We start from the raw sequence: 26,598 nt of genomic DNA on the forward strand, positions 1-26,598 counted from the left end.
CATTGTCGCCACCAACCAACCTGCATCTTGAGCCCAATCCTGATACTGGGGTCCTGATAGTCTCCTGGGATAGAAGCACAACTCCAGGTAACTACACAATATACTTGAACTCTCTTTTGTACCAGAATGGTAAAATTTACTTTACGGTGCCTTGCAGTTCATTAAGCAGCTGTTTGTGGGAAGTTTCCCACTGAGTCACTTCAGAGAAAAAGAAAGCAAATATTTTTGGATCTATCTAAGGATATAATTTGCAGTTAAATATAGGTTGCAGTAGGACTCTTTATGCTTTACCTTCCATATAGAATGGTATTTTGGAGTATGAATGTGTTTAAATACTTCAGCTGTTTTAGGGATTTCAAGGATTTCTTCAAATATCCCCACTGGTTTAACAATAGTCCAAGAAAGGAAAGCAAAATAGACCAAAAACATTTCTGGCAGTGAAGAATGAGGTTCATGCCATTGAAATTAAGCTTGGGATTTCTGAAAGAATTCAAGATAAACTCTTCTTCCATGGAAGCTGATAGGAGCTGAACAATTGACTTCCATGACAAGTATTGAAAGTTTTTGAAAACCCCACTCTCAGCCAGTAGATGCATCTTTTCTTAACTTGTGTCACTAGATTTTCCGCTTGGTCAAGTTTCAGAGGGATGGAAAATAATGCTGTGGGAGTGGTGTGGCTGCCTCTTGGGAAACTTGTTTCAGGGTGCTTGGCAAAGCAACCTCTTGCCTGCTGGGCTCAGGGTGGCAAACCTCCTTTTTAAGTGTAATATGTTTCCTTCAGTTGTTTATATTACCTAATGTAAATAAATACAGCATGGGATACTGCATACTGGATGTCTCTCTTTCAGGCATCAGTGGGTACCGAGTTACCACTGTTCCTACCAGTGGGCAGCAGGGTTATACCTTGGAGGAGGTAGTAGGTGCGGATCAGACCTCCTGCACCTTTGAAAACCTGAGCCCTGGTGTGGAGTACAACGTCAGCGTTTACTCAGTCAAGGACAACCAGGAGAGCACCCCCATCTCTAAAACCATCACACAAGGTAACAAAAGGATGAGCAGCAGTTTTCAGCCACTCGAAGACAAATTGCTGAGCAAGAGAGCTCTGCACTGCAGAACTCCTGTTAGTCTAGTAGAAGGCTTAAACGTCACGTTTAATCTCAAGAAGCAGAATAGCTACGTGCCAGGGACTGACAGAGCAGTCTATACCCCTTACTTCTCTGCGTGGACAGCCTACACTGTCAGTCCATAGACAGGGTGTGTCAGGAGGATGGATCAGTCATATCAATACACCGAGCTGGAGAGTGAGAGATCTGGCCTGGCTTTGCAGTGCCCCAGCATCTGAAGCCGAGCCAGTGCTCGTGGGAAGTAGGAAAGTGGGGTATGAGTGGGAGACAAGTAAAACAGAACTTGCGGCAGCAAACAATGGCAGAAGATCACCTCAGCCCAAGTTGAGGAGAGCTGAGATAGAAAGGTCCATCTCCATCGCACTTCTGGGACACGAGCGGTATGTGTTTCCTCGCACTACATGCTCAGATGACTGCAGAAACTCCTTTTGTAGCCACGGTAGCAAAATTAATGTCCATCTTCCCCAGATGGTCTGATTTCATTTTCCTTTGTGAGGGCATTGTTTGTTTTTATTCCTGCTCAGCCCTGAAATGATGCCAGCTATCGTGTTTGCTTGCTCTTATAACGCTGCTTTAAAATTTCTGTGCTTCACTGAGGTGCTGTATGCTCCCTGTGGGAGTACTAATACTGTGATACTGCATAATTAAAGCAGTGATAGCTTTAACCCTTCCTCATTGTCTGGTAGGGGAAAAAGAGCTAAAAATGTATGTCTCTGGCTTTTAGCACTCTTTAAAGGTGATATGATACAAGCGTTCCATGTGGATAAACGGTCATTTTACAGAAAATTAGCATTTTGGGCATTTATTCTGTTAAAAAAAAAAAAAAAATTCACAGCAGGGCATTAAAACAGAATGTAATCACTATCAATCTTTTGCAATATTACTATCCCGTAATTCCTTTTCAAGCTAACTTGTAGTGATCCAAAAGACTAGATACCGAGTCTTCCATCTTTGACTCACCTATTGGTATCTGATCCTGAGCGGGGAAGAGTACCCATTTCTTCCCCCTGATTTCAGGATCACCCTGCTGAAGTTACACAGCCAAATCCTGTAGCTTCAATCAATACAAATTTATTGACTTGAGCATCTGAGGGTTTGGCCGTTGTAGATTAAAGACGCAGCTAACGCCCTCCCCCAGTTCTGTTGGTCCTAACATGCAGGAAAAGAACAGCTTTGCTATAGAAATAATAGCCATTGGAAAAACAGTCACAGCTGTGCATGTTTGCCATGCAGAAATTTAGGCAATATTTAAAAGGTTAGTAAAGAGTATCCTAATTCAGTGGCTCAGCTTTGAGATTTTGAAAAGTTTAGCTGAGAAATCCAGCTTCTTGGCCATGTCACGTGCTGGGCATGACCTCTGAATATGGGGATGTTGTGACTTTCTTATGGAGTATTCATAATCTAAACATGACTTTTAACCATTTTTTGAAGAAAGTGTTTTATTACTCACTATTCTAGATCATCTTTTTACCACATATACTGCAGCAGTTAGTGGTAAGTAGAACTTGAGGAACTCTGAGCCAGATCCTCAAGCCGTTACTGGGACTTGAGACTTTTGCCAAGTTAAGTGTAAATAACTTGGCTCCTGGATTGTCTTAGCTGAAGCTTCACAAGGGTTCTCACCAGCTGAGGGTCTAGGCCAGTTTAGCCACTTCAAATGGGTTGATATTTTGAAGACTGAAATGATAAAAGTTAAACCCAACATTTGAACAAGATAAAAATTCAAGGGAGTGAATGAGAGGAGATTGTTTTACTCCTGTGTTATGGGCAAGAAAAGGTTCTTATTTTTTTCTTTTATTTTCTCACCGGCAAAAAAAATCAGTACCTCTTTTCCTTTTATATGTTCCTCAGAAAACGATAGGTCTTTATCTCATCGTCGCTCAAAGTAAATTGGATGCAAGTTAAGTGCCTAGCTTGCTTTAGGCCTTTGCAACGTTTGTGCATCTAAAGCGGGAAGTGTGCTGTCTCAGGGGATCTGGGTTTCAGCCTCTGTCTGCACTGGGAGGCAGCTGGGGATCGCATAGAAGGATATAACAGAGAGAGCAACAGGAAAACCCCTTTTCCCCTAAGCCCCAGAGAAATTCTGCATATCACCGCAATTGCTTCTAAAGTTTCGTCAATGTTAATAGTGATGACCACTGCTTTTTTCTCCCTTGTCTTTCTTTTGCCCCTGTATGTCTTTGCCTTTCCCCTTTGCTCTTTAACTCATTAGAGGTGCCCCAACTCACTGACCTAAGCTTTGTTGACATAACTGACTCGAGCATCGGCCTGAGGTGGACCCCGTTAAATGCCTCCACCATTATTGGTTACCGCATCACAGTAGTTGCGGCAGGAGAAAGTGTCCCTATTTTTGAAGATTTTGTGGACTCCTCAGTAGGATACTACACAGTCACAGGCTTGGAGCCGGGCATTGATTACGACATCAGTGTAATCACACTCATTAATGGCGGAGAGAGCGCCCCTACCACTCTGACACAGCAAACGGGTGAATTTTGAAAACTTCTGTGTTTTGTGACATGGACGGTGTTTCATGCTGTCACTAGCTGTCGGGATGACAGGGCTTTGTCCAAAGAGGAATTGGGCCCCCACTGGGCAAAGGTGGACAGACCTAGCTCACTCTTGTTTCTAAACTGCAGCTGGGGATGGATATGCACTGCTCAGTTGCCTAATTTGTGGCATTTTAGTACTGCAAATGGCTGCAGATCTGCCAGGCTCATCATGTTCGGCTATTCAGACTTTCTGGGATCCAGCTGGAGTCAAAGTTTGAAATTTGAGCTATATTATCGCTAGACTTTCAAATTGTGATTTCCCCAAAGTAAGAGCGCCAAAGGGTGGAGGCAGTTCAGCAGACACCCTGCAGTCTATCCCTAGCCTTGACGGCTGGCTAAGCTGTCTGAACTGCTAGCAGTCTGTTTCAGCGGTGGCCCCACTCTTTCCACAATGCCCTCAAAGGTGCAGATGAAACACCACTCCCTGAGTACATGCCATTGACAGCCATGTCACACCGTCAAGGGTCTCAGTAGTGCATGGGCAGAAGGCGAGCTGAGAACTGGTTCTTGCATGAAACCCTATTGTGTTTGAATCCTGAGGCTGTAAATCCTCCGATACAAGTAGAAGTAGAGTCATAGGAAATTAGTGATGTACCCTCTCTTCTGTGTGTGCATGTATGAATTCTAGACAAGCCGACTTTTCCATCTGTGAGCTGCTGTATGGCAACTTTAAGCCTCTCTTGGCTCCGCATCTGTAATGTGAAATCCAGCTGCAAGGAGCACGTTACTGAAGCTTGCTACCTTGTTTTCAAATTGATCCCACAGGGCATATTTAAAGTATCGGGAATTGCCAAGAGGTTAAAGGAGCCTGACAGTAGTACAGACATTTTTCTCTAACTGTAGCAGAACCAAACGTAGTTTAGAAGCCCTGTTTGCATGGATCTGACACAGTAGTCTGTTATGCATGAGATAGATAGCTTCTCTGGTGATTCCCTGCACCTACATCTTGTTCAACTTTTACCTAGGAGAAGAAAGTTGATATATATTTGTTCTTTGCTATGTAGCTGTGCCTGCTCCTACTGATCTCCGCTTCACTAATGTGGGGCCTGATGCTATGCGAGTGACTTGGACCCCACCAACTTCCATCGTGCTGAGCAGTTTCTTGGTGCGCTACTCACCTGTGAAGAAGGAGGAAGATGTTGCAGAGCTGACAATTTCACCCTCAGACAACATGGTGATTTTAACAAGTAAGAAGGCTATATATATATGTAAGCCAACAAATATAAGACCCATCTTAATGCAGCCCTGGTCCATAGGGTATTAGCTCTTCTCCCTTGTTTGTATCAGCTATATGACATTTATTTAAAAAAAAAAAAAGTGCATGATGGTACATTATAGCATCAGGAAATAAAATGGGCAAGTGCAGCTTTCCTGGCTGCAAATGGGACATGAACTGGGAGGTGGGATACCAGGGTCAATATGAATGTATTTACTGGGTATTCCAAACCGAGAGGGAATTCCTGGCTGGAGACATGACATAAGATGAGGCAAAAGAAAAACTGCTTTGTGTGAGTATAACTGCAGTTATACTCAGTATAACTGAAATTCTCAGCTATCTAAGCTTCTGTTGAAATAGCCTCATACAAATTTACACGAAGTGGTGTTTGGCCATTTGCTTTAACCAAGTTAAAACCAAACCACAGTAAGGTTTTCCTGTCAGTCCAAGGACAGTGGTGAGTCAGGCTGTGGGGCAATTACTTTGATTTACAGCCTGGTTAGGTATTAAGAGTAAATAGATATTACTCACCTCGTTTGACAAAAATGTCAAGGACTTGCAGTGCAGAGGTCCAGGGAAAGGATCAGAATATGCAAAAGGTCATTGCTCCTTTGACTCTGTATGTTTAGGACCAGAAAAATAAATACTATTTGGAACCTTAGAGGACACGGCAACAAGATTCTGACATTTTTCAAAAAGTTGGCATTAATTTGCTCTTGCTGGTGTAAAAGCTGTGTTTTGCTGAAGTTTTTTTCCCCCATCCTAGAAACCAGGTTGGTTGAGTGAGAGACCCGCTTTCAGAATAGTGGACCAGCTCTGTAGCAGAGATACAGGATACCATGCTCCTTACTTCAGGCTAAAACATTGCAAGCAATCCAAAGGCCCCAAAATAAATTGATTTAAATTTCTGACTATCTTTGAGGCTCAGATTTTCTATCAAGCAAAACTTGATTCTCGACTCCTTAAGAAATACAGTTAAAACTGCGTTGGTTTTCAAGAAACTTCCAGCCATTAGTAGAGCTGCAAAGAAATGTATCTAAATCGTTGTACTTGAACTCCACAGATCTGCTGCCTGGTACTGAGTATCTGGTGAGAGTCTACAGTGTTTCTGAGCAACATGAGAGTGCACCTTTGTCTGGAATCCAGAAAACAGGTAGTCAGACTCAGCCTGAGATACATTAGCCCTTAATGTCATCCATTATGTGTCCATTAAGGTGACTTTGCTCTTCTTGCTGTGTATTGTCACCTTGTTGGCGGGTCATCAACCAGACGCCAAACAGCAGTGTAAATTCACATCCTGAAAAGCACTGGCAAATCTCATATCTCATTATGTCTGAAGGCCAGATCTTCTGTTGGTTTTAAATGGGCATTGTAGACCTCAGTGTGACTGTACCAACCATATTTGCCGAAGAACAAGCCTAAGGAGGGCCTTGCCATTCGTTCTCCAAAGGGCTTTCTGCGTATTCTGAGGCTTGGCCATAACATATCCGTCACTGTGTCTCCCTGCAGTTTCATAACTGTGCAACGGAAATAGCGTATTTGTCGCAGAAATAGCATGCTGGTCATGGGTTTGTTTTATACTATGCTTGGGTGGTGTCTGTACGTGAGCAAACATTAAAACCTGCCAGGCTGCTGATTTAGAGAGGACTCCAGACGTAGACCAAAATTACCTTACGTTACTTCCTGCATTTGTGTCCCAGTGCTTGTTTATATCTCTATTTGATCCTGAATGCATATGTGTTTAGTTGCACAGCTGAATAGCATTTGGGTTAAGACCTGGCACTGTCGTGATGCTAAGCTTAATGCAATATGGCAGCGCAGTGAGATGATGCTGACCGGTAGTTCAGTTGAGCTCAGTCTCTCATCTCTTTGAAATACCCAGGTCTTGATTCCCCCACTGGCCTTGACTTCTCGGATATAACCGCCAACTCCTTTACTGTCCACTGGATTGCTCCTCGTGCCACCATTACGGGCTATAAAATCCGGTATCACCCAGAGCATGGTGCTGGCAGGCCCAAGGAGGACCGCGTGCCCCCTTCTCGGAACTCCATCACCCTTACCAACCTGCTCCCAGGAACTGAGTACGTGGTCAGCATCGTCGCCATCAACGGCAGGGAGGAGAGCGTGCCTTTGGTCGGCCAGCAAACAACAGGTAAGCCCTGAGGAAAGGCTGGCAAAAAGTTGCCTTGGGGGTTTGGGGTCTCCTCTAGCAAAGCAGTTGCTGTTAAAGCAGTTCTTCCCTTCTAGCTGGTGAAATTCTGCTCATGAAGAAAGCACCTTTGATATTGAGGGAGGGCCTGATCCAGAGTGAGGTGGGAGGACCCATGCCACTTCCAGATCAGGCTGATGGAGCTTGGGATCGGCAGAATTTTTTTCCATTGAATCTAGTCAGAGGCCTGTTGGTTTTTAACCAGATATGTCCGTATCAGACACACCGAGAGCTGTGTGCGTGGGCTAGTACGAAGACAGCTGAATAGCAGAAGAGCACAGTATGATAGGTAGAACGTAGCTGGTGTACGTTAACTGTTAAAACTCTTTCTCAATTCCGTTTTTCTAGTGTCTGATGTTCCAAGGGACCTAGAAGTCACCCCCACAAGCCCAACCAGCCTTGTGATTTCCTGGGATGCTCCTGCAGTGACAGTCAGATACTACCGGATCACTTATGGTGAAACAGGTGAGGGCAGGCTGCTATTGCCAGTCGTTGACTACAAGCTCTATTCTGAGGCCATTTGAAAGTCACAGAAAATAGCAAAAGCAAGTTTGCAGTAGACAAAATAACTTCAGGGCTGTGAGGTCCTTGCAGCACATCTGGAGAAGACCTTGAAGTATGGGTAAAACAAATCACTTTTATCTACCAAAAAGAATGACCGCATCTAGCGTACTTCAGTCACTGTAGTGGTGGTTCTGTGTATTTTGTTTGTTCCTGGGAACAGACTGAAAAAGACTTTGACCCAAGATCCACTGAAATCAATGGGATCCTTTCTTTGACATAGCAGATATAGGACTATCTTGTTTTTTGTAATAATAGAAAATGTGTAAAATGAAGATATCTATTAACACTGCTTTTTCTGCCCTCCCTAGGTGGAAGTAGTCCTGTGCAGGAGTTTACAGTGCCTGGCACCATGTCCACTGCTACCATCAGTGGCCTCAAACCTGGCGTTGACTACACCATCACTGTGTATGCGGTAACTGGCCGTGGAGACAGCCCTGCCAGCAGCAAGCCAGTCACGGTCACCTACAAAACAGGTGAGACCGCGAGGGTGGAGGGGGAACAAAAGCAAACAAACAATGAACCAAAACAAGACCAACAAAACTCCCACGCTGCTATGTGTTGGCTTAACCCCATAAAGCTGTATCACTGATCCTTGGTTTCTTTTAGAAGTCATGGGCTGTGTTGTTAGCCCATCATTTTTAGTGGAGTTGCATGTCGTGGTGGCCCAGCCTGCTAATATGACACAGAAGGGGATCATGGACTTGGACTTTTGGAGGAGGGAGACTCTCTGGAGTCCACTGGAGATACAAGCACTATTTGGCTGTTCATTGCAGAGTGGAAATCCTGTTGGTCTCTCATAGCAGGGGTTACTGCTGATTCAGCTCTTTGGTGCTTCCGGTGTACTCTCATATTATCTAATCCTGAAGAGACCTGACTTTCTAACTTCAGGACCATCTTTTCACTCGTGGTCTGGATAGGGCCTAACTCTACTCCTGTTATAGCTGTAGACAAAGGCATTTGATAGCCTTTAAAACAACAACATAAATCCTCAGCTGACCTTGATATGAGGTCAGTCATTCACACATCATAGTTAAGGCCATTTTGCAGTGGGCTAGTAGGATAAATAGCAGCAGGTGTGTGGGTGGTGGGTTGTTTTTTTTTTTCTTTTCCCTTCAAAGAAGCACTGCTTAGAAAAGGAAGAGCAGAATAAGATTCAGCTGGAGTAACACCTCCAGAGAGAAGGCAGGATTTCCTCTAGCATGCATACTCACAAAGCTTATTTTTGCTGCCCAGAAATAGACACACCATCCCAGATGCAAGTAACCGATGTCCAGGACAACAGTATCAGTGTCAGATGGCTGCCTTCAACATCCCCAGTCACGGGATATCGGGTAACAGCTGTCCCCAAGAAAGGACATGGGCCCACAAAAACTAAAAATGTTCCTCCAGGTAAGAATATGTTACATCCTTCCTCAGGTCTGTAATGAGTCCAAGACATGGCAGCTAAAAATAGCACTATCAAGTGCTAGGCATATACTCTAAACCAAATTCTCCTACCATACCTTCTTTGTCATCCTCCTGACTTCAGTAGGGTCCCATCCAGGAGAAGCTAGGGCAAATTTTTGCCCTATAAGGCTCACGTTTCTGTGAGGCAGCTCTGCTGCAAGGCTTCACTCTCTGCAATCTCAGTGTCTCCAAGAGGCACTTGAATTTCAAGGGAGCACCCTGGGATTTTCTGGCATCCAACAAAACTTCCTCAGAAATCCTTCTGAGAGTGACTTGGTAGTGTATGTGACTGAGTCCATGCTACAAGCTTGACCTTGTTACCTTAAAGGATCTGCCAGCCAGTTCTCAGTTTGCTTATGGGAACGTTTTCAGTTGGTTTTGTGAATTTGCTGAGGCTAGCGCTCAGGGACGCCTAACTGCTGATGCAGTTGGGTTAATGTTCAATCCTATCCCAGAAAATGAAGGTCCTCCTGGGTTTGTTTGTTTTGCTTTTTCCCTTCCTTCCTACTGTATTAACCTGCCCTTTTAGCTGTGGAGCCTTTGAGCAGGTACAAATTGCAGATCTCTTGTCCTACACTGCCAGAGAGGCATAGTACAAGCAGAAGTTAAACCAGAGGGGTCAACTCTAAGTCATCTTAATGACATTTCATCATGAAATGGCTCACACAGGCCTCTTATTCAGGGTCACTTAGAGGCCAGTGCTCTGTAGCTTAGTCCAGCTGAAGAGGCCCACACAAATAAAAACAGGGAACAGTTCATGCATTTCCAAGGTAAAACATGGAACAGCCTGTCAGGGTTGCCTTCTCTCCCCTCTGCAAGCTTGGAGGAGGAGAGAAAGTTGTACTGTTTCTTTCTGCACAAGGGATAAGGCCTTAAAGGTGTAAAAATACAACTGACAGCATTGAAGGGCCTTAAAAAACGCTGTGCTCATGGTGCAGTATCTGAACAGAATTGCAAGTGCCCCAGGTTTTCCCTAGTCACCGACTCAGTTATGCCTTTTGCCAAAGAACTTGCATGCTGAGCGAGGCCCCTGTGATAGTTTTCTAGGACTCCCCTGTGTGGCTGGGTGGCACCAGAGTGATAGTTTTCTAGGACTCCCCTGTGTGGCTGGGTGGCACCAGAGTCTTGCAACAAGAACTGCTTCGCTTATGATTTAGTCTTCTGCTGTCCAACACAGGCTTTTTGAGGGGGTTTTCTCCACAGCCTCTTTTCTCCTCACAACTATCTGTAACTTGCTTGCTAGAGGAGGCCCAGGGCACCAAGACCTAATGTTATCCTTGTTCCAAATTAAGCCGATGTTGTTCTTTCCTGCCAGATCAAACGCAAGTCACTATTGAAGGCCTGCAGCCCACAGTTGAGTATATGGTCAGTGTCTACGCTCAGAATCAGAACGGAGAGAGCCTCCCCTTGGTTGAGACAGCCGTCACCAGTATGTATTTCACTTCACAGTAACAAAGCAATGTTATCTATTGATGTCCAAATCTACCATGTGGTATCGGATCCTCAGTGACAGCAAGTAGCAGGTGCCTAGTTTCCAGGAGAGTGCAAGGTGTCCTGCTCTGTGATAAGTACCGTGCACCTAAATTGCAGACGCTGGCAAAAATGCAGTCCCTCTCCCCCAGATCACTGGCAAAACGCAATTTCCCACCCCCAAAATGCTGTGCTTTTGATTTTCTTTCACTAAAGCTGCAAAGTCTTTTCAAGTTTTATTTGCCTTCAGCCAATCAGTGGAAAAATGTGCAAAGATCTCCCTTCTGGAGCTGGGTGGCAAAGGTGATTTTTATCCCCTTCCTGTTAAAGGGCTGGATTGGGTTTGGGAGCACTTGTCCTGTGCAAGGGAATGGGAAAAACTGCCTGAGCTATCGAGAACTTGAGAGTGGGCACTGCGAAGGAAGGCAGAACTCGGCCCTTGAATCGCCATACTTCCCTGTACAGAACAACAGTACTCCTCTGGGCACAAAAAAGAGGCAAGAGGGAACATGCAAGTCGGAGGGATGTCTCTAATGTAAAGCGCCTTTTCCAAGGACACCCCTGGGGTAGGGATTTCTGTGCACGTTATTCCCTTGCTCAGGCTTGTATTCAGAAACCACAGCTGATCCTCAGCTAATTACAGAATTGTACTAAAGGCAAAAGGACCTTCTCTGGCGCTTTGCAGAGATGGGAAAAGATAGTCACATCAATTTCAAGGCAAACAAATTCGTGGACAAAAAAAATCACCTTTGCCAACTAAAGAATGTAGAACTAACATAACGTGGCAAATAAAAAGTTGGAATCTTTGAGAAAAGCGTAATTTGGATCCCATATAAAAATGATATGCCAGATCCTCCCATTTTGTGTAACAAATGGGTATAGCTCCATGGTAGCCATGCTAGACTTCTTTGGAGCAAGGCTCACTTACCTTGCCGTCTAGCACTGAGCTCCAATCTTGCTAGACAACTCCAGTGAATCAATCTAACTAGGAGGTGTGTGTACGACCCACTTGCACTTGTGGACAATCCCTGTGCGCTCATTACAAAGCTGAAAAGTTGTTCCACTTCTAACTGTGTTAAAATTTTAAATTATATGAAGTAATTTGCTTTCCTGATAAGTGTGTTAATTGGATATAATTCATGAAAGAAAATAGCGGGACTGGTTCTCCTTGGACTGGCACTTTGCACAGCAGCTTACAACAGTAAAAGGCAAATACAGCAGGTATCTGAACTTACCCAGTCAGGTGGTTTGTCTGGTTGCCTCTTGCACTAGGAGCTGGCTCTGGTAGTAGAAACAGGTCTTCAAATGGCTATATATTTTTTTTCTCTTGGCTACTTGAATGTGACTTGATCCTGCTAGAGTAGTGTAAAAGGGGCTGCAGAGCCAAGGGGGCACAGATGTAGGTAGAGGTCTGGGCCCTGGCTGCTTTGCAGGCAGTAGTGCAAGTCCTATCAGTTTTGACAAGGCCAGGATTGCCTTCCTGCTATCTGGCACGCGCAAACTCTCAAGCTTACTCCGCACAGGTGTAAGCATGTGTGCAAGGTGCAGCACAGAGGAGAATCAAGTACCCCTCTCCCACACAAAACCAAAAAAACTGCTTTGCATGTAATAGAAATGCTTTTTTTTTTTTTCCTCGCCTACAACCTGCTTTGTATCACTTAACCTCTTACCGTTAATTTGCCTAACAGACATTGACCGCCCTAAAGGACTAACATTCACTGAGGTGGATGTTGATTCCATCAAAATTGCTTGGGAAAGCCCGCAGGGGCAAGTCACCAGGTACAGGGTGACCTACTCAAGCCCTGAGGATGGAATCCATGAGCTATTGCCGGCCCCAGGTGGCGAAGAAGACACTGCTGAGCTACATGGCCTCAGGCCAGGTTCTGAGTACACTATCAATATCGTTGCCATATACGATGACATGGAGAGCCTGCCCCTCACTGGGACCCAGTCCACAGGTACACCTTTAACTACACCACCCAGCAGGCCATGGCAGCAGTAGCTTCTGCCCTGGTGGGTAAAGTGTGCTTCCATGCGCAACTGGTGCTCAGCCCCGGGGAAGCCCCCGGGGCAGCCAAGGGGATGTGGTTGCTCTTGAGAGACAGCTTAGTTGTGCTGGAGAGCTGGCCGCTGGTGAAGTCAGCCTATGTACGCGTTAGGGAAGATGGGGACTGCAGGAGAGAGAGTAGGACTGGAGGAGCAGACTCCACAGAAAGGAGGGATGTTATCTTACATCCTCCTCCGCGTCCTCAAGTGGATCGGTAACGTCAGCTCCTAGTCGGAGAGCCTAACTTAGGGTGAAAAGATTTCCACCACACCTTGTCTTTAGGGTATGGGGGACCTGTGAGCAGGGTGAGTTACCAGCAACAGATACCAGGGCAGCTTTAATTCCCTCAGGGTCCTCTCTGTTGGCTGGAACCAAAAAAAAAAAAAAAGCGTGAAGGGCTAGGAGACTGCTTAACCCTCAGTTCCCACAGAGCCTTTTGATCCTTCGCTGTCACTGCCCGAAGGACCACAGCCCGGTCTGCATGCCCACACTCTGCCATTCACATCACCTCCTCAAGAAGATAAGGGCATGCCCCATTCTGGAGAGTGAGCTCCCTTATGTACCAGTCAGATCCAACTCAGCGTTCAAAATTCCTTTGTGAAAAAGGAAAAGGAAACTATTCCTTGAGATAGAAACACTGCCAGCAATATGAAGTTCATGGCCAACCTTCCAGCACTGCCAGACATGTCTCGGTAGCACCTTTGTGATAAAGTTCTCCTGTTCCTTTGTGGATGAAAACTTGGCGCTATAATTCCAGGCACACAATGGAGATGGCTGTTTCTAGTGTACAGATTGCTGTACTAAACTAAACCAAAGTGCTGAAATGATTGAAACTGAGCTGGCTAACTACTTGCCAGGCATGCAAATAATAATTTTTCAAACCCACTCTCTGTGGTTTACCCTTTGTGGGCCTGTTCAAAAGCGTGTTTGAAGTCACTTAAGTCTTTCCACTGACTTTCATGGGCTTTGGATTGAGCTCTGTTTGAGCAAAGCAAGGGAGAACTGTCTTGTATTTCCACTCTACAAAATTAGAAAACTTCACAGCAACATGCTAATAGTAGGCACTGTCGTAAAATAGATAGATATATGTGTGTGTGTGTGTGTGTATGCATATATCTGTATATATACCTTCTTCCCTGTTTACAGCCTGAGGATTACAAGCAGTAAGGCAAGAAAATGTTTCAATGGACTTTATTCAATTTATTTTTTAACACAAGCAGTTGTTTTTAAAGGTATCAGATGTACTAGCTCATGACCAGACTCTTATGTGATGAGTCTTATGGCCACTATAGCTCTGCTTTTCCATTGCCTTGCTCTCTGTGTAGTAATTTACACTTGTATTAAGTGGCTGTAAAATGCTTCCCCTCTGCATTTGGCAGTATTTTTATACCCTCCTTGCAATTCCTGAGCCTGCTTCCTACTTACTTTTGTAAATCAACAATCACATTATAGAAATCAACAGAGATAGGCAAGTGAAGCAGGACTAAACTGTTAGTTTTGCAGTGAAGAACAGAGAGAGGCAGAACAACTAGAACAGACTGGCCTGTTACAGATGTAATCACCCCCCAGAGCCTTTGCCTTATATCACAGCAAGTAGTGTTACTCACCTACTTCAGCCTTGAAACGTGAAGATCTCCTTATTTCTGCAGAAAAGTGTTACCACAGATTAGAGGCTGTCCTCCTGAATACCTTGTCCACTTCCACAGTGCCTTTTGCCCGTAGTCGGAGATGGCACACCACTTCCCTGCCCACGTATTTCAGGCCTAGAACTATTTCACATTCAGGAGAGAATATTGCTTTAGCTGAGACTGTCGTCTTCAAACTAACCATGTGCCAACCCTGATTTTTACAGCAATTCCTCCTCCAACAAACCTGAAGTTTACTCAGGTAACTCCCACCAGTCTTACAGTCAACTGGAATGCACCGAATGTTCGTCTCACTGGCTACCGAGTTAGAGTGAATCCCAAAGAAAAGACTGGTCCTATGAAAGAAATCAACCTTTCTCCAGATAGTACATCTGCTGTTGTATCTGGATTAATGGTAACTCTTTTCCTTGTATAATGCAGAATGTGTTGTGGGAAAGAAATACTAGGAAAACCTGAAGCAATTTAAAATTCCTGGGTCGGGAACCTCAGCTGGAGTAGATCATTACAGCTCCTAGGGGTCTGGCTCTCTGGTTGAAGTCTGTCTAGTTGTCAGCCATAACTAAGTGTTATCACAGCTGTTACAAGACAAGGAATTGGCTTGCTGAATCTGCATTCTTCCCTTTCCTCATTTAGGAGAGACTGGATGCCTTAATCAAATGCCAATCATCGGGTTCAAAATCAACAGTAACCCAGTGAAATGCTTTTGCCCATCTTTCACGAAAGAGGTCAGATAAAATGACCTAATGCAGTGGTTTTCAAGCTGTTATACAGGAAGCTCTGGCAATCTATTGCTCAGGCAGTATGTTTCTAAGATACTTGCAAAATTTAAGTAAAAAAATTTGGGTCTTTTGTCAGTAGGCTTAAATTTGCTGTATAGCCATCTTTCTCCACTGGAAACACTTCAGAAGTCCCTACATGGGAAAAGCTGAAAATCACTGCTTTTGTTTCCTGCTATCTTAAAGCTGCTGATCTGTTTTTAAGGAGTTGTGTGAATCACTTTCAAAAATAAGCCTTCAAATGCACTCTAATCTAAGTGGACTCCTGGTCTGATGCAGTCAAGGACTAAAGACCTTGCATAAAGCTGCAATTTCCACCATTCTCTTTTCTTCACAGCAAGAATACCTTATCATAGCAGACTGCTTCCGTTATCCCCAGGAAAACCAGGATATAAATCATCTTTTTCTGAATAATCAACTTCGAAGCTCAGAGATCCCAAAATTTTGGGATGAAAAACAAACTTGGTCCTGAGTGCACACATGTGCAGTACTAGTCTTATTGAGAGCATTGTTCATCGGGGCCCATATTCACTTGCTTACTGGAAGTTGAATTAATCCTTCACTGATTTGGATTGTTTCAAGGTTTCATACTTCAGTAACTGGTGACCAAGGAATGTGGGTCCACCAAACACCGAACGACGGTAGGAATAGTTCCTACTGGGTCGGGTCCTTCTTGTAACACGGTGTAACTTTGTCTGTTCTAGGTGGCAACCAAGTATGAAGTGAGTGTCTATGCCCTGAAGGACTCTCTGACCAGCCGACCAGCCCAGGGGGTGGTCACTACTCTTGAAAGTAAGCAGTGACACTCCACGAATGACCAGTTGGTACTGTGCTGGGTGCAGGGGCCCAGAGGCAGAGATCAAATGGGCCATGTCAAGAGCAAGACTCTATACAAAGCTCTAACAAAGGCCTTTACAAACTACATTGGTAGGATTCACCATGCCCAAAGTACTGACAGGAGACCTTTTCCTTCTTGTGCAGATGTCAGTCCCCCCCGCAGGGCCCGTGTGACAGATGCCACTGAGACAACCATCACCATTACCTGGAGAACCAAGACCGAGACCATCACTGGCTTCCAAGTTGATGCCGTCCCAGCGAGTGGCCAGACCCCCATTCAAAGGACTATCAGCCCTGATGTTAGGACTTACACTATCACGGGTAGGTGAGGTGCTTCTGCAGGCAGGTGTTTCTGGAGTGATATCAGAAGATGCAGTGGGTTCTTGCTTTGTAATATTATTTCCTTTATGAGAAATAATACAGGAGTAAAAGGTGGGAAACATGTCTGAGTCATTAAGTCTAATCTCCAAGAAGTTGTTGTTGAAAGACATTCGGATGCCCCTTTTAGGTGGCTTCCTCAGACTAATTTTACAACATATACAAAAAAAAAAAAAAAAACAAACCTTCAGCAGTAACAACTATAGCAGCTATCAGTACATTGCCATGTACTGGTTTTGCAAGGAAAAGCTAACATTTACATTTCAACTTCAATTTCAGGCTTGCAACCTGGCAATGACTACAAGATCTACCTTTACACTCTGAATGAGAACGCACGCAGTTCCCCAGTAGTGATTGATGCCTCCACTGGTAATGATATTGTCTGTCTTTTCTGCTCATGCTAATGCACAGTAATCGCATATGGTCAGGCAGAATATGTACATATCCTTGCATCTGATCACATATGTTACTCACTGTGACTTACAGCAGTATCTTCTCCTCCTGAATTTTAAAAAGGTGACCTTGGTCCCAGAAGAAGCAGTCTGGGTAAAGGATATGTATGCCTTTACTGCATTTGACTTTTTTTTGCTTTTGTTTTCACTTAGCTATTGATGCTCCTTCTAACCTGCGCTTCCTCACAACCACAAGCAACTCCCTTCTGGCTACTTGGCAGCCTCCTCGAGCCAAGATCACAGGCTATATCATCAGATATGAGAAACCTGGCTCACCGCCCAAGGAGCTTCTGCCTCGCCCTCGGCCCAGCACCACAGAGGCTACTATTACTGGTACGTGTCTGTGCTTTGTTTGGGAGATCTTCACCTGAATCTCTTAAACTTGGGAGTTGCTTTTCTTTTATGATCACATGTGGGATTGAAGGCAGAATGAGAGGCAGGTATGCCTACATGCAGTTTGGATCTTAGTACTGTTGAGGAGAAGACTTTGCAGAGCTTGTGTTTCTCCTCCTAAATAGGAACAAGCAAGTAATAAGAAGTAGGAAGTTCCATCCTCAGAACACCTCCAGCCCTCTTACCTAGTCCAAACATGCCAGGCATGCAGCTGAGCAGGAATGGCAAAGGACAGTACCACTGCAGAGAAGGGACTGAAGCAATCCCCCACACATACAGTACGAAAGCCCAGCTTTGTTCATGCTTTGCTTTTGGGACAGTACAAGAGTAGTCTAGCCCCCCTGCTCCTCAGAACAGATTGAAATCTGACCATGTCAGCTGGAATTGGGGATGCTGCAGACACAGACCACACTGAATCTTCAGTATATGTGACTGGTCAGGGGCTTTTTGCTTGAGTGAATGACAGCTGTGGTGGCAATAGAAAGAAACATCTGTGAATTTTTTTTTTTTTTTTAATCCGATAGTTGATCTGATTAGAGAAATGCATTGTATTTGTAGGATACGTGTACTCATAAACCCACCGTCTGGCATTAGAAACCACAATAAAGGAAAAAAGCTTTGTCTTTCTCTGAGCTCACTGTCACTTCGTTTTGTAATTAGACTCCCCCAGTGCACACGCTCAAATACAAGGTTGTTTTATATCCTCCTTCCCTAGGTTTGGAACCAGGAACTGAATATATCATCTACATCATTGCTGTGAAGAACAATCAAAAGAGTGAACCATTGATTGGCAGAAAAAGGACAGGTAAAATAAAGCACTGGACTGTTGTGTGCCAACAGGAGATGATGTCTTCCCCTTGGGGAGTACAGTCTCGGGACTAAAATAATATTTAAAATGTCCTGTTCACGCCATTAAACTACAGACTTTTTCTTATGGGTCAAATAATAGGCTTTGTAAAGAGAATTGTTTCTAGAATGCAGGAGGTAAGATTCCTAAATTATTTGAATCATGTTTGGCTGCATTTAGACACTAGGAACAGAACAATATGCTTGGTGTTTTTCTTGCCGGGATACTTAATTTAACGTTCGCATTTTCTTCTAGCTCATGACGGTATCAAAAGCAGGATCCATTAATTTATTGCCCGCTACATTTTTTTTACTTCTGTTCAGCCCTCTTCGGCAGTATGAGACTGAGATAGCTGTGGCGAGCAAAAAATGAGCTGGAGATCCGAATGGGATCTAGGAGCAGGTCTCTTACTGCACACTAGTGATTTTTCTTAAATTGATAACTTGTGAATATCTCTAGCAATTATAAGCCTTCTTCTCAGTTTGAGCATCAGTGGCTTCTTTGGGGTGCGGTGTTCAAATCTTGCTCGGCTGTATGAAAATTTCATACCAACACACTTCTTATGCCTTCATATGATATACATATATATTTATATAACACATATAAATGTATGTATAGATAGAAAACGTTACCTTCACAATAGTCACTATAAGATCATAAAAAGTGTGTTGCATCTTGGAAGAATTGCTAATCTTCAATGCTTGGAGTGGTGCACAGCCTTCACTCCAGCTGTTTAATTGACCATGCTTTGCTTTATGGCTTCTAACCTTTCTTTGGCTAGATGAGCTTCCCACGTTGATTACCAGGCCGCATCCCAACCAACCTGACATTCTCGACGTGCCTTCCATTGACGAGGGGACCCCTTACCTCACAAACAATAGGTATGACAATGGAAATGGTATCCAACTTCCAGGCACCTCTGGGCACCCACAGACAATAGGACACCAGGGTCAGCAAGTCTTCTTTGAGGAGCATGGCTACAGACGGCCTGTACCCACTACAGCAACTCCACTTAGGCCTGGGTCAAGACGGCAACCACCAAATGTAGATGAAACAATTGAAATCCCTGGGTACCAAGTGCCAATCATCGTTGAACCTTCATACCCTCACTCTCGTGGGCCCAGGCGCAACGATACCACAGGTCAAGAAGCCCTTTCTCAGACAACCATCTCTTGGAGGCCGTTGCTGGAGAGCTCAGAATACATCATCTCATGTCAGCCAGTCAGCCAGGATGAAGATACTTTACAGGTAACTGAACTGTCTTTCTCAGTACAGATATGGTGTTAGACTCACCTGCGGTAGCTGATGTCTCTTGGGATTCCAGTCCTTTGTTGTATTAAGGGGAGGGCAGTTGGAGTTGTCTTTAAAAGTCTTATTAACATGTAGCTGAAAGAGCAGGAAGATTAAATGCCCCTCTCATTCATGGAGGGGGCTACTGGATAAAACCACCAAAAGACAAAGCCCTGGAAATGCTGTCTGTATCAACATTTCACCATGGAAAGGGTCAGTCAAGGAGACAACTGGGAGTTCACTCTAGAGGTTTCAAAGGCTGAGGTGTAGCTCCTCCAGGCCAAAGACACCCTTAGCTCTTCCTTTTCTGCCTTGGTTTCTCTCTCGGCTCTTAAAATGGAGATGATAACATCCCTTCCAGAACCCCGTCCAGGGCACTCAAGTTTAACTCAGTGTTGTTTGAAAATCCCAAGACATATAACAGGAATGGGCTGGCATTGTATACTCCGTAGCAGTCAACTTGAACAGCCTGTCTTTCCTGTGATTGGGTTGCAAGCTAAAGAGTAATCATACCTCCCTCTCTGGTGACTTAGCATTGCCTGTCATTGCAGTTCAGGGTTCCTGGCACTTCCTCTAGTGCTACGCTCACTGGCCTTACGAGAGGGGCCACCTACAACATCATAGTGGAAGCCCTGAAAGATCACCGGAAACAAAAGGTGCTGGAGGAGGTGGTCACAGTTGGCAATACTGGTAGGTAAAAGCTGTGTAGGGTCAACGTGAACCTTTACTGTCCCTGCCTCCTTCCTCTTACCCAAAGTAACCTGGTTCCCAAGCTTGGGGATAGTTCAGAAAGGAAACTTCTCCAGACATGGAAAGTTCAGAGCAGGCAACTGGGCCAAGCGATATGTGAGGTCTGCTGGTCTCAGATAACTGTGCCACACTGGTGGTGTGACTAGAGCTGTTCTGGTCTGTTGCCTAATCATGAAGACTGTGCTTTGAGGCTCCACATACTCCTCTAGGGTCAGTGTCCAAGAGCTAGTAAGAGATTTGGTATTTGCTGCTCTTGAAAGAAGTCTAGGTCATGCTGGTGGCACAGATTGCTGCCTAGTGGTGAAGACCTGCTGTCACAATAGCACATCATGCATATGGAAAGACAATGGTGGCCAGCTTAGCTTCTACATCTTCTTGTCAGGCATTTGCTGCTGGTTCTGTGTTGGTTATCCACCAGCAAGTAACCAGCAGCACCACAAGCCATCCTGAAGGCCCAGCAGCAGGGCAGGCTGTCTGTAGAGATGCTGATTAAGCACAGACAGGCAGCACTTAGGGCACCATATGACCAACCACAAGTCCTTGTGGTGAGAGGCAGTGCTTGCCACAGCTGGAAAGTCCAGAGCCCCCACACCCACACCCTGCAGGATCTAGGCTTTGCTCTTACCAGCACAGGGAATCTGCTCAACATCTCTTTTTTCCTCTCCTTCCTCCTTGCATTGTGTATTTTGAGGTTAAAAAGAGTGGGAGGGCAGGATGGGAGAAGAAGTGAAAAGCTAATGATTTGCTTTGTGCAGTAAGCTTCTCCACACAGACCCCCTATTGCCCCTGCCTCCTTGGGAAACAAGGTTGTTCCCACCTTCCAGCAATGCAGTTGCCTCATATCTGTCACAAACTGAACCGAGAGCATTAATTCATTTCACACTGATCATTATACACTGAAAACACTCACTTTCCAATCAATGCACACACCCAAGGAGGGAAATCTGACTATCCTACAGTATGGCTGTGCAAGGCCTCCTTCTTCCTCTACCCTCTTGCTGGGAGCTAAAGTCTGAACTGCCCCCATAAGTGCATCTGCACCCACTAGCCCTAATTCATTCCCCAGCATCTCACAGCACACTTCTCTCTTAAAAGCAGGCCAAGTCAGATTGCTGCTCTTCAGCAGCAAAAGCCAAGAACTCACACTTGCTTGAAACTTGGCAAATCAAAATGAAAATAGTCTTCATATCAGGTTTTTATCATTCAACTGCTCTGACACATGCAAATGGAAAATAAATCACAGGGAGTCTGAACTGCTGACAGAGCCATCAAGTATATGCCTATGGGGTAGCTCCATTACTACCAGAATATTGTAAGGAAAAAAAAAAAAACGCACATAGAGAAAACTGTTCTGTCTTTTAGTTGTTTGCTATTGCTGTGTTTAATGACTGTTTCTTCTCTTTCCTTTCCAGTGTCTGAGGGACTAAACCAGCCAGCTGATGACACCTGCTATGATACTTACACTGGCTCCTTCTATTCCATTGGCGAAGAATGGGAGCGATTATCTGAAACTGGCTTTAAACTCTGGTGCCAGTGTTTAGGCTTTGGCAGTGGTCATTTCAGATGCGATTCTTCTAGTGAGTAGCTTGCTTTACACCATCCATCTCCATCTCTAATCTCCCTGAGCACTAATAGCATGTTTGATAGAGCCAATCTGATCCAAACATGAAGCAAATGAATGCAGGCTCTTAGGTTTTTTAAACCAGACTGGTGTTTTTCCATCACTGACAGTGATGGAAAACTTTAGTTACTTCTGAGCTATGCAGCTTATCTAGTAACGGCAAATTCATTGCATCAGCAATCACTATTGTATTTGTATGCAATGACTTTTTCACCAAAGCTAAATGTTTCTCTTATTTTCCCTAGCCTTGCCAGGTAAGTCTGGGTAACGTGCAGAAGTGAGATAGACTAGATGCCTAAAAGAAAGAATCTGAGAAGTTATTTAGGATGACAGCGTTGACTATTGAATTATGGTTGAATCTTTGTCTCCTCATTATATACATCACTGTAGCAGGCCAGACAGAACTTGCACGGATATCAGTGAATATAAGAGCAAGTCCAAAGTCTGTTTTGCATTGCAGACAGCCTTAGCAAAGCATCTTGCAGAACCTGTTTCCTAATTTTCTTAGTGTTTCTTTGAAGCTCCGTCAAGGAGGCAACCCCGTCAGGGAGGCAACCCCGCTGCAACAGCATTAAGTTTTAGTTTGCACAGGGCTGTGATTTATGTGGAAAAATTTCAGGCTCCCATGTAAAGGGACAGAACAAAAGTCAGCAATTGAGTGGTTAATGCAACACATATCCAGTTTAAGTTGTGCTTCTAAATCACAGAGGTAAGTAAAGAGGGCATTTCTGCAATTTACATAGGCTCAGAGGAGTGACTGCAGAGAAGACACTTTTTTTCCAGGACTAATAATTTCATTTCTTTGTTCAATACACATGACTTACCCATTGTGTTATGGGCTCTGTGATATAGTATTACTGAGTATTTGCTCATAAAAAAGGAGCATTTAATGTATTTTTCTCTCTCTTCCTGCCCCAGGTCTATTAAATTCCTTTATCTGTCTCCCTCCTCCCATTAGCCAGCCCTCCTCCCCACCCCAGCCTTTGTCACATTCCACTTAGTCCTTTCTTAAGAGTCTCTACCCATTCCCCAGTCCTCACCAGTTAGTTAAATGTTGCAGCAGTTGAACCCACTTCCAGCAGCAACACATTTCCTCCCTGGGACTTACATAAGTTCAAAAGATTCCTTCTCCTGCCCTCCTGCTGGTTCCTGAGACGACAAAGCCGTTTTCCTCCTGCTAGTCACTGCAGCGTGTGGGATAACTCCTGGCTTCTTCTTCCTCTGCCTTCTCCAGAGTGGTGCCATGATAACGGTGTAAACTACAAGATTGGGGAGAAGTGGGACCGGCAGGGGGAGAATGGCCAGATGATGAGCTGCACCTGCCTTGGAAATGGAAAGGGAGAATTCAAGTGTGAACCTCGTAAGTCACTTTTGGATGTTAATTTAATTGAGCTCCCGTGCAGGAAGCGTCAGCCTCTCCTGGCTGTTCCCATTCATATTGGCAGCGAGCAGAGACGCAACATGTCCGATTCATGTTTTTGGAGAGATGGATTGAATCTGTTCTTGTGGGAGCTGGAGGCATGAAACTCATGTTCCCTAGCTTAAAAAAACAACCCTCTTTTGTTAGCTAAGGTCACAGCCTACTCTGCATCTGCCTTTTGGCCCTGGAGCCACAAGAGAGGGCTGTGTTGGCACACTAGGTGGTGTAGATTACCCTAATGAATAACACAGGCCACTTCTGCAGGGCCTGTCACCTGAAGATCCTCTCTAGTTGTCTCAATATAAATGAAACTGTATTGCTCTTGTCAGGCTATTGCTCTTGTCAGGCAAATACCCTCATCTTCTACCTCAAAGCGTCTAGACAGCTATAAAAATGACTGCTGTTCCCCCGGCCAGTCAGTGCCTCTGGCCAAAAGGGAGAAAGCTGGGGCTGAGACTCCTGTTCTGAGCACCACGTTGCACCACTAATGCTTAAAGCCAAGCATAGACCACGCAACTGAGCTGTGCCCGTTTCTTGACAGATGAGACCACGTGCTATGACGACGGAAAAATGTACCAAGTAGGAGAGCAGTGGCAGAAGGAATACTTTGGGGCTATCTGCTCCTGTACTTGTTATGGAGGACAGCAGGTAAGCAGGAGGGACTTGGCATGCTGCACGCTGGGAATGGGGACAGGAGGCTGTGTTGGAGGACAGTCTTAAGACTGTTGGGTTTCACGTCACATGGTGTCTTCTGGCCAAAACAGGCTCATATATAGTAGGAGAAGTAATTAACATGGGAGCTTTAAGCACTTAGAGGGACATGGACTCAGGAGTTGTGTCTCCGTGGTATAAAATGGGAGTAACCTCACTGGTGTCGGTAGAGTCGTACCCGCATGTATGAATACCGGCAGATGGGATCCCCTGGGCAATCTTCAGCAGCACAGTCTGACCAGTGCACGTGCCTGCTGTTTCTCTAGGGCTGGCGTTGTGACAACTGCCGCAGACCCAGCGTGGAGGTGGCCCCTGAAGGCTCTGCTGGCCATACCTACACACAGTTTACACAGAGATACCACCAGGCTACAAACACTGTGAGTATACTTTCCCTCTCGGCCCTCCCTTACTGTCAGTCTGGTCTATAGCACAAATCTGTGGGGTCTGTGTAAGGCTCAAGGGGTCAGAGCAGCGTGCAGCTTTCTATTCACTCAGAAGTGCATGATAACCATTGATCCAGCAAACCATCCCTTTGTGCAGCAAAGGGCTGAATCTCGAGCTCACAGTTCTAAGGATGGTGTTCACCACTGTTCACCTTAGCAGAACTTTTGAGGCTGTTGTTGACTAGAGATGGGATGTGCCTGCATGCTCTGGCTGAGGTGGTAGTGCATGGAGTTATTTCCTAGTTGTCTTGTTGCTGTAAACCAGCTGCATGCTTTATGATGAAAAAGCCAAACAGCTACACGGGCTGGCAACAATTCTCAGTTAAAACCACAACACGAGAGTGTCTGCCCTAACAGGACAGAGCACTAACTGATTTCCTTCCCTCTCGACAGAACGTCAACTGCCCAATTGAGTGTTTCATGCCCCTAGATGTACAGGCAGACACACAACATCCACGGGGAAAGTAACATCCAGCAAGACTTCTTGCGGCAATGGCAACAGACAAACCAAAGTATAGATACCTATCTGCCAAGATTTACCATCCAAACTGGAGTGATGCTAGCAAACTGCATCTTTCAAAATGGCCCTTTGCTTCGGAGCCATTTTCCCAGCTTAAGCTCAACTCACAGCTTCTCCAAGCGCCACTCTTGGAGTGTTTCAGACTTTTCTCATGATTGATAACAGTGTATATTGCCTTGTTTTTGCTCAAAGTGTTCAATACCAGTCAGTATTTTCAAATCTAAAGAAAAAAGTGGGGAGACACAGAATCAAAAATTGGTGGGGGAATCAAAATATTATGGGGGAGGGAGGGGATGTAGAAATTAAAGGTTCCCATACCATGCAAACAAAAACTGAGAATGACATTACTGAAGTTTAGAGATAGGAAAGTCCACCAAACACTTCTGCTTTCACATAAGCGTGCAGCCAGCAATAAGATAGGAACAGCAAAACCCATCACTGTGATACTTAAACTATGCACAGTCCTAATTCTTTCTCAATGATCCTAGTATTTTTCTAGCTGTATCTTTGTATCTCATACTGTTATTTATCAGTTTCGTTCCCCTGACCTTCAAGTGTTTTTATATGGGAATAAAATGTATTGAAGACACTTAGTATGCAGTTGACAAAGAGGAATTTGGTGTAATTATGATCAGTGATTATTTTTATACTGTAAGTGCCAAAGCTTTACTACTGTGGAAAGGAAAAAAACAACTCTTTTAATAAAAAGATTTACAAACCAGATATGTAGTTTAAGTGATTCTCTTTGCTACCGTGGAATCTAGGAAGAAGACATTTATTCTGATCTGGAGTAACATTGCCTTGAAACAAGATGGAACAAACATCTCTCTGAAGCACGAAGTAAACCTCAAGAGAATGTTTGTTAATTAAAGACTTCCAGATGTCCCCCATGCCCCAGTAGAGCACAGAGACCCTCTGAGTATGTATGCCACGCTGCAAGAGCCAGATAGACAGCTTTGCAGGAATAGGTGGAAGAAAGAGGAGGGGGGAGGGAAAAGAAAATATCCCAGTTCTGGACACGAACAGAGGCAAAGAGATGGTCCTCAATCCAGCCAGATACTTAAGCACTGAGAGCATGCTTGATTTTAAGCATTTGAGCTGCCCATGCTAGTGAGGCCACCCCCATGCTTGAAGGTGGATGTGTTCAAAAATTAACTGTTCTGGGAGCCACTGACTCCCCTAGAGGTCAAAATTGATGCTGGGGCTCAAAATAATTGATGCTGGGGCACTGAGACCCTGCACCATGCCTTGCCTCCAAAGATTTGGGGGAAGATCAGACTTCATCCCTCTCTGCAATCATTTGATGGAGGATAATATATGTGACCATCTAAAGGGTTTACAGATTGTACTTCACCCTGCTTTCAAATCTCAGCTGTTCTATCTGCATCTGCAACATGGTAAACGGAAATAAAAGCCAGAACTGAGGTGATTTAGACACTAGTGAGCGCACCCTGGGCCCAAAGAAATCCTTCAGTCACCTCTGCAGCAGAAAATCTGAAAACAAAAACAAAACAAAACAGAGGGAGCCTATATACAAAGACATACATACATACTCCCTAACATGCAGGCACAGACTCATTTCAAGGGTACTGTGTTTCTACCTTGCACATAGGGATGACAAAAAAAAAAAAAAGCTAACTGAAACCCCCTTCAAAACCTTTTTTAAAGCAAAGCTACTGCTGGTTACAACGAACACAACTAGCACTATAAGACCTTTTAGCTTATGCTACCAGCTCTGCAAAAAAACTGTGCAACACTTGCAAATATAGCACATTAAAGGTTCCTGTCATGATTCTTCAAACCGTATTCCTCTCTTGGCTACAAAAACGCTGTATTACTCAAGTCAATGAATTTCTCCAGATTGAATAAAGCATAGCATGAAAATAGAA

General features: G+C 44.6%; 1 protein-coding gene across 15 annotated transcripts in view; it reads left to right on the top strand.

Moving 5' to 3' along the window:
* The window catches only part of FN1 (fibronectin 1), a 57,167-nt gene extending 30,569 nt beyond the window's left edge, over positions 1–26,598 (top strand). The window contains exons 23-46 of one of the 15 annotated variants that reach the window (XM_068947857.1): positions 1–87; positions 849–1,040; positions 3,337–3,609; positions 4,678–4,860; positions 5,953–6,042; positions 6,772–7,041; positions 7,447–7,563; positions 7,971–8,135; positions 8,896–9,051; positions 10,424–10,537; positions 12,267–12,536; positions 14,478–14,665; positions 15,752–15,839; positions 16,029–16,205; positions 16,542–16,631; positions 16,868–17,047; positions 17,823–17,912; positions 18,736–19,202; positions 19,796–19,934; positions 21,407–21,571; positions 22,850–22,975; positions 23,577–23,683; positions 24,013–24,123; positions 24,583–25,430. In XM_068947857.1, coding sequence (XP_068803958.1) covers positions 1–87; positions 849–1,040; positions 3,337–3,609; positions 4,678–4,860; positions 5,953–6,042; positions 6,772–7,041; positions 7,447–7,563; positions 7,971–8,135; positions 8,896–9,051; positions 10,424–10,537; positions 12,267–12,536; positions 14,478–14,665; positions 15,752–15,839; positions 16,029–16,205; positions 16,542–16,631; positions 16,868–17,047; positions 17,823–17,912; positions 18,736–19,202; positions 19,796–19,934; positions 21,407–21,571; positions 22,850–22,975; positions 23,577–23,683; positions 24,013–24,123; positions 24,583–24,657 — 3,920 coding nt within the window. In that variant the 3' untranslated portion in view covers positions 24,658–25,430. Of the gene's footprint in view, positions 88–848; positions 1,041–3,336; positions 3,610–4,677; positions 4,861–5,952; positions 6,043–6,771; positions 7,042–7,446; positions 7,564–7,970; positions 8,136–8,895; positions 9,052–10,423; positions 10,538–12,266; positions 12,537–14,477; positions 14,666–15,751; positions 15,840–16,028; positions 16,206–16,541; positions 16,632–16,867; positions 17,048–17,822; positions 17,913–18,735; positions 19,203–19,795; positions 19,935–21,406; positions 21,572–22,849; positions 22,976–23,576; positions 23,684–24,012; positions 24,124–24,582; positions 25,431–25,473 lie in introns of those variants that run through there. The other 14 variants (XM_068947858.1, XM_068947859.1, XM_068947864.1 and 11 more) reach the window with 14 other exon arrangements.

Source organism: Struthio camelus, chromosome 6 (genome assembly GCF_040807025.1).
Source record: "Struthio camelus isolate bStrCam1 chromosome 6, bStrCam1.hap1, whole genome shotgun sequence".
NCBI lineage: Eukaryota > Metazoa > Chordata > Aves > Struthioniformes > Struthionidae > Struthio > Struthio camelus.